We start from the raw sequence: 8311 nt of genomic DNA, 5'->3' as shown, positions 1-8311 counted from the left end.
TAATTTACATTTAGTAGCGTATTTTGTGTTATTTTGAGCTATCTATAAAAAAGTCCTGGAAAGTCCTGGAGTTTATAACTTTTTTTATTGTAAGTCCTGGAAAAGTCCTGGAAATAATAAAACAAACGTCCTGGGAAAATAAAAAAATTGTCCGGGAAAGTCCTGGATAGTACTGGAGTTTCAATTTTTTATCTGGTGGGAACTCTGTCAGACCTTCAAAATTGTATTTGATTTGGTAAGTGGTTATTTATAATTTTCCAAAACAACAGTTCGGCTGGAGATACTCCAATATCTTGAGCTGGTGTATTTCTGTGTAAAAATAGTGCTTTTCCTACTTCATTAGTATTTAGCAATCCACGTGGGCTAATATTGTAGTCAATAAACGCTTGATCGATTTTGAGCAGTCTTTTCTCTGCTGTTGCTTTGTGTGTAACAGGCGGATCATAAGCGATACATTATGCCCCAATCATTTAAAAATGATTTTATCTTGTTAGAGCTAAACTGTGGTCCTTCATCTCCTGATAAATCCTTAAGTATTCCAAAATTAATAAAATATTTCTTAAGAGCGTTACAACTTACATTTATTTTTTAATTTGTTTTCTCTGATTGCAGCTACACCTTGATGTCCATCATGCAAACGACTGATCAAAATTGATCTCAGCCTTTTCAGGTATTAAAAAATTACCATCTAAAAACACGAGACTACCCTTAGCGTATAATTCATAGCGTTTAGACCAAATTTATCGAAGACATATCGGTATACTTTGCTTGTTTTCTGGGTTGTATGTGTTGTAATAGATCTTGACATGTAATGCCGATTGATGATTCTGTATTAATTCTATCCATTTTAATAGGACCATTAAAATTATTAAAAAAAAAACAAATGGTTCCTAAGAAGCCACTTTCAATGTGTCGTACTATTCGTGATAACATTTGGTGTGAGATTATTTTTTTCGGAAATCGAAATAAATTTGAAATTACACATAAGTGCTTTTTCGCAGATTTTAAGTATTCAGGGGGTTTTTATCTCATCCAAGTTTCAATCGTTGAATATTTTTACCAATGGATTGTGATCAACTGCAACAATAAGGTTTGGACAGGTCATGACAAAAATTTTGCAACTTTCTAAACCATATAATAATGCTAAGGATTCGCCTTCGATGGAAGCGATTCAACTTTCAACAACTTTTGTAAACCGTGAGCCACCTTAAACAATTTTCCAATGAAACGGGCCGCATAATGCGGCACGTTGGGTTATTAATGTTTGAGCATTCACAGTTCTTTTGTGTTAGTATTAAATAGATGCCTGATTTGCTCCAATCAAAAGATAAATAAGTTCGACTATTAACATTGAATGCTTGAACACCTTCTTTTATTAACTCGATTATTTTCAGCTTAGATGCTTGAAAAAGATTTTCAAGAGTTAGATCCCAATTAAATTTGCCTTTTTTATTTTACAAGGCGATGATATAAATCTGAAATAGAGGATTGCCACATCAGTCAGTCTCTTAAAAGTAGAACAAGATTGAAGCAAACACCTGGAAACAATATAAAGTACAATAAAGATAATAGATAAAGGAGATATTAGAAGTTTGTCATTAAACCATTGTTATCTAATATGAAAACTAAGCGAGACAAAGCTATCAAAGTATGATGCATTATGAGATCAAAGATTATGTTTTTTAATTACATACGAGTTAAAATCAGTTACAAATATTTTCAGTTTTGATGCCAAGTTGCTAAGCCATGATCACGAAGAGGCGGACATTCTTCTTGTGAACCATGCCATTGATGTTGCAAGATGTAATCCGTTTTCAGCATGCTATGTTTTCTCCGAAGATAAAGACGTAATTTTGTCGCAAATATTTTACCGAGAATATCTACCTCTTGCATCATACTTACAAACTGGAAAAGGATCAGAAGAACGCAACATCAGTACCAAATATTGTTTTGAGGCACTTGATTTTAAACGTTCAGCTTTCTGAGTTTCCATGTGTTAACAGGATGTGACCCGACCGACCGCTTCCTTGGAAAATCTAAATTAACATAGTGGAAGTCATTCATTGTTGCGGGTGACAAGATTCTAAATGCACTATCAATATTCGATAATACTGAGTTATTGCCAAATCAGGTTACTCTTCAAGGTAATGAGCGTTTTGTTGTCAGCACAATGGATTTAAAAATATGTCCAATAACATATCAATCTTTGCTAAGTGAAGTTGGTTTCTCTTCTCAAAATATTATCAAGATGCAGCGCAGTTAACAACTATCATGAGAGCTCTGAAATACAAAATATTTAAAACTCTTTTTTTATGTCTAGTGTTAAAGATCTCACAGACTTTTACAAAATCTTCCTTCTCCTGATGGCTTTGGCTTGGAGATCAATGGTGAATCTTTTGATCTAATATTAGCAGGTTGTATTCCTGCTCCATTAGGTTTAATTTAATTGAGTGTTTGTGGATGTAGTGGTGATTGCAGTACAAAGAGATGCAAGTGCTGTATAGAACAACTTTGCCTGTACGGATATGTGTAAATGCACAGTTTGTGTAAACACCGATTTTCACGATAGATGTGACGAGGAGCTAAAAATCTGATACATCCGATATAGAAGACTAATATTTATATTTTTAAGCATATATTTATCAAACCTTTTTAGTTTTACTTATCACTAATAGTGGGTTGTGTTATTTAAATGATCTTTTTATAAAAAAAATAGTTTTAACTATAGCTAATAAGTTTTAAAAATGTTTTACTGAACGAATTCTTTCAAACCACATTTTGCTTGAATAGAGAGGGGAGGGGTCGTTGAGAATTCGGCTTTTCTTTTTTGATAAATATTTAAAAGTGATGCCATTGTAGTATACATTCCAATACAGTCTCGAGCTATTTAAAAAAACGAAATACGGTTTTACTTTTTTAATAAAAAGCATTTAAATGACCTTCGTCAATATGAAAAATTAAACCAATTAAACAACTTCAAATTCTATTAAAACAATCTTTCATGCATATATTCAATAGATAAGTGCTTTAAACATAAATTTACATTAACGAAAATTCTTAAAGTAAAATTCATCCGGATATATAACAAAATTGGAATGAAAAATCTAATTTTTTTTTTCTTGTGCCGGTCTGTAAATTCTGGGTCTGTAATTTATACACTCTTTAAGGTGCTAGATCGTGGGAAGAAAACGTTTTCAGCATATAGTTTTTACATATATTTTGTTCCGCTTGACAAGTTCTTTCGTATAACATATATATTTTTTAAATTTACAAATATTTTTATTTTGGTGACTATTGGAATTTTGACGTCATGGGTCCCGGTCCCAAATTTGAAAATTTTTGGCACAAGTTGAAAAAAAAATTATTTTTCACACGCCTGTGCCCACGAAATACACAAAAAATTCCAATAGTCACCAAAATAAAAATATTTGTAAATTTAAAAAATATATATGTTATACGAAAGAACTTGTCAAGTGGAACAAAATATATGTAAAAACCATATGCTGAAAACGTTTTCTTCCCACGATCTAGCTTTTTGGAAGGTCTGTTTCCTGTCACGGAATTCGGGCAAACTCAACGTTGTCCTAGGCAAACTTAAACTTTCGGGATTAAATCCGCTATCCGAGCATAGTTCACTCTAAGACAGAGTATGCCAAAATGAAAATTTGATATCGTTATGACAAAGTAAAGAACCATCATTGCATCTGGCAACTTGTGGGAAATTCTGGGTTATATCGTCAAAACGTTTGGTGTATCATCGTTTGATACATAGACACACACACACACACACACACACACACACACACACACACACACACACACACACAAACACACACACACACACACACATATAAAAAAATATATATAATATACTATATATATATATATATATATATATATATATATATATATATATATATATATATTAAAATAACAACATAATAACATATATATAATAGAATATATATATATATAATATAAATATATATATATATATATATATATATATATATATATATATATATATATATATATATATATATATATATATTTATATAAGGAAAAAGTATAGAAAAGGTCAGTATAGAATAGACTTACAAAAACCCGTGTTTTTACTGGTCCGGTCAGCTAGTTGATTAGTAATGCTCATTAAGTAAATGTTTCAAAAATTTAAGAAAGTGTGCGTTTTCTGTATACTGGTACCCATTTTTTATCTAAATCATAAATATTACCCATACATTCAGACTTATTACTAGTACTGGTATGAGATTCTGCCAGATTTGCTGTTAAATCATGTTGTGGCAGATATACAACTTTGTCGCCAGAAGGTCCAACAATACTTTTCCCAGCTGAACATCTGGAAGTCGCTTTTTTCGTCTCTGCGTTATATTATCGTCTTTGTCAAAACGCATTTCCTGTAGATGGGATAGAAATGAATCAGCAAATAATGTGTTGGCTGATATATTTTTATAATGTGTGGATATGATTCAGGACTGGTTCAGAGTCTGTAGAGTAAATTCCTGGTATTTATGAAGCCAGCCCTAATATTATTAGAAGCATTGACACTTACAACATCCATTAGTTATTTTAGTGGGCCTGGCAGTTTGTCTTTCTAAATTGTCTGTACCTTTTTTTCTCTGGAATTTTTGTAACTAGTTAAAATGAATTGTCATTTTTCTTTGGCTGGAACAGATGTGTGGCATTTGGAGGCAGACAACGAAAGAAATGTTTTTTCTGCACATGTGTGACTAATGTTAGGGGAGAAGTGTGAACTCAGATTGTCTCCAATAAGGACACAAAATTTAGTAATTCTTTCATGAAGAGGTAGAGCCACTTTTGGTGTTTATTATTCGTTCTGGGTATTAAATACATCCTGTCATTATCAATCTTTTGCATCTGGCAAGTTTGATTTGTCTTAATTTGTTATGATTTAAAACAAATGTTCTAAAGAGTTTCTTATAAATTTGTAAAGTATTTTGTATTTGTTCACCTCGAAACACCAGCTCTTTTCTTCAAAATGTTTTTAAGCAGAACCTGTCATTAAAATCTGTGATTATGTCGCTTTATAAATGATTCAAACCTGTCAAATCCTGCTATATTACCTTTAAAACAATCAACAGATCTACCTTGTTAATCAAGGTATGTCTTTATAAGTACTAATATTTCTATGTTAAATGGAAAACTCTATTGAGAAGTAGCAACACGTTGCTCTGCAACAGCTTTTTTCTCTAACTTACCTTGAACTGTTGAGATTAAAAATACACGATTAGAGAACGTAAACCTACCGCATTTATAGATTAAGGGGGAAAGAAGACTTTTACTTATTTATATAACTTTATTTTATTGATTTGATAAATTTAGGTTAGCATTTCATTATTACATATCTCATTGGGAATTAATCTAGAATTTGTCAAAAAGTATTCAGAACTAATATATGCATAAATATGCATAATATATGCAAAAAAATTCAGATCTAACATATGCATGTCTTTGTGAAGTGGCAGTCATCGTCAAGACTGCAACAATAAAACCGTAAATTTTCTTTTCTAAATACTGCAGGTATACGTTTTTCTAAAAGTTTGCGGATTTTTTTGAGATAAAAATATTTTTAGGACTTAAAAAACGAAGAAGATTCAAGTGATAAACTTAAAACCAAGAGGAACAAGAAAATTTTAAAATAAAATGTTTTGAAAATAAGGTTATACATAGCAAAAACGTCAAATCAAATTAACACTTTTAAAATATAAATAACATTTAAAAGAAATGTTTTTAAATTAGAAATCCTATTTAAATGCTAATTTACATAAAATTTAAGACAATATACGATAGATAGTATTTTGAAGGAGTCAAAAATTGACTAACGTTTTGCCGCTAAAAGGATGTTCCCGTAGCGCAATCGTCAGGGCTTTTTTTTTTATCACTAATCCAATGACTGTTTTCATCTTAAGTGCCAAATTTCAGCTTTATACTATTTTTGTCTGGGTACGACGATGCATTGCCTACTTTATACACGCGTGTAATGTAAACCATGGACGATCTTTTAATCAAGTTCCCTCCGAATAATGCGTAAATATGAAATATCTTATAATGTTTTTTATTTTTTATGCTGCATTTATATAAGCATTTTTTGTATCCTTTGTCATCTGCGAAAACTACCGTCATTTAAAAATTTTTCTGAATCAACACGTGTTCTTAAATGGCTGGTGGTCAGAGGAGGCCGTCTATTTTTGTGTTTTAAACAAAAAACTTTATATTATTTTTCTCTATTATTAACTACTTGCCAATTTAACTATACAAATTGCGCCTCACAATTTGCAAAACCCTGATAAATAATTTTATGGTTACTATGACAGTCCTAAATTATAAGACATGTCCTCGACGGACAAGACACTTCTTTATATCCTGTAACTTCAGGGGTTCCTCAAGGTTTTATCCTTGGCCTATACTTTTTTTAATCTACAAAAACGATCTCCTAGAAATTCTCACATATAAGATGGCATTGTTCACTGACGATACTACCATTTAGTCATGTCACGAGAAGTCAACACTCTCTGATTGGAGGGGGCATTTGAGCTTGAAAAAGATCTCCCCTCTGCTACGGCATGGGGCTCTCAGCAAAACTCTCTTAAAACTCATTTTTTTCAGCTAATCGCTATCGCAATAGTCTAGATCTTTCTATATTTAAGTTCGGTAATGTATTCAATGAGTATTCTACCCTTCATCTTCTAGGATTAACTCTTACTTCCGATCTTTCTTTAAAACCATATGAAATCGATTGCAAAATTATTATCACCACTTTCTTACTGAGAATTCCATTCTTAATCTCTATAAATCTCAAGTCCGTCATTTCTTGCATGGAATACTGTTGCCATATTTAACGCAGATTCTTGAATGATGCCTTTTCTCTTTTAGAAAAGGCGCAAAAAAACATTTTAAACATAGTTGAACCAGCTCTTGCAGCAGACCTCCAACCATCACATCGTCATTTTGCTTCTCTTTTTCTTTTATATAAATCCTATAATAATCACTGCTCTAAAGAGCTAGCGTCTCTTGTGCCATCTACTAAAATTCATTCTCGTGTTACTTGTCTCATATTTTTACTGTGACTGTTATTTCAAGTCGTCTCTTAATCGTTATCTTGCTCTATAAACTTCATCTTTTCTCTTCCAGTAACTTCCAACTCAATAGTGGTTGCTTAAAGCCTTGTTGGAAGTGAGAATATTTAATAAAAAAGACAAGAACTAAAAATCAATGTTATATAAAAGTATAAAAATATATATTACAAAGTATAAAAAGATTTATAAACTTTTATAAAAAAAACAAAAACAACTATAAAATTATGGAATTTTAAAAAATAGCTTATAAAATTATTCAAAAAATAAAATTATTGACATTAAATATTTTAATAATAATTGATATAAAGATAAGTTAGTCCAATAATAAATTTTTATATTGATGTGCCGGCAACACATGCCATACTATAATAACTTTACCATCGTTTTCACCAGTATTTCTGGGTTCGTAAAGTTTTTTATTGATTGCTGTTTCATCGTTCGGAATATGACCGTTAAAAATGAACGTGTTCATTTCGACTGCATTTATATTTATCTCTTTTCCAGTACTAACAATAAGATACTTGGCGTCATATAAAGTATGACGACTTATGTCATCATGGCGCTTTTGATAACTTACGTCATCATGACGTTCTGTCGGAATAAGCACAAGTTTTCTCAATTCCTTTGTGTACGGATGAAGTGTTTGCAAAAGTATAGTTTTAGCCGTTTTTTTGTGCACCTCATAAATAAGGATGTGTCCGCTTCCTGTACCAACCCACAACATGTTATCAACTGAACACATACACGTTACCCGGAGATCAACGTTTCGAGCATCAGGAGAGCAAATCAGTATATCATCACAACAGCTAAATTTATGTAATGGTTCTTTAGTTATCGCATTATGTATATAAATTTCAGGACTGCATTGAAAAGAGATAAAAAACAATGTTTCGTCGAACGAATAAACAATTTCTTGAACATTTCTATTCATATGACACGGCTTCATGCCCTCTTCTTCATTCTTTAAATTACAAAAAGCAATGTAACGTCCAACAGACCAAATCGCTGTTTCGAGAAGTAATACCAGAGAAGTTACCGGAGAAGTAATACCAGAGATGCATAATGAATTTAATTGAAAATCGCAAAGATATTTTAACATATTTCTTTTTAAAAAGTCTTTTTTTTTAACTTTAGAACAGCTGCCATTATGAAACCCAAGACAAACCCATTCGGAATTAGCAGAAATAGATACAACA

General features: G+C 31.4%; 1 protein-coding gene across 1 annotated transcript in view; it reads right to left on the bottom strand.

Annotated features, from left to right (window-relative positions):
- Positions 1–7242: 7242 nt before the first annotated feature.
- LOC136083628 (leucine-rich repeat serine/threonine-protein kinase 2-like) overlaps positions 7243–8311 on the bottom strand; it is an 87861-nt gene continuing 86792 nt past the window's right edge. Inside the window, exon 9 of the mRNA XM_065803108.1 lies at positions 7243–8311. This exon is cut by the window's right edge and continues 256 nt beyond it. Coding sequence (XP_065659180.1) covers positions 7429–8311 — 883 coding nt within the window. The 3' untranslated portion in view covers positions 7243–7428.

The sequence above is a fragment of the Hydra vulgaris genome, chromosome 08 (genome assembly GCF_038396675.1).
Source record: "Hydra vulgaris chromosome 08, alternate assembly HydraT2T_AEP".
Taxonomy (NCBI): domain Eukaryota; kingdom Metazoa; phylum Cnidaria; class Hydrozoa; order Anthoathecata; family Hydridae; genus Hydra; species Hydra vulgaris.
The sequence above is the reverse complement of the archived record's forward strand: the minus strand, read 5'-3'. Positions and strand labels throughout refer to the sequence as shown.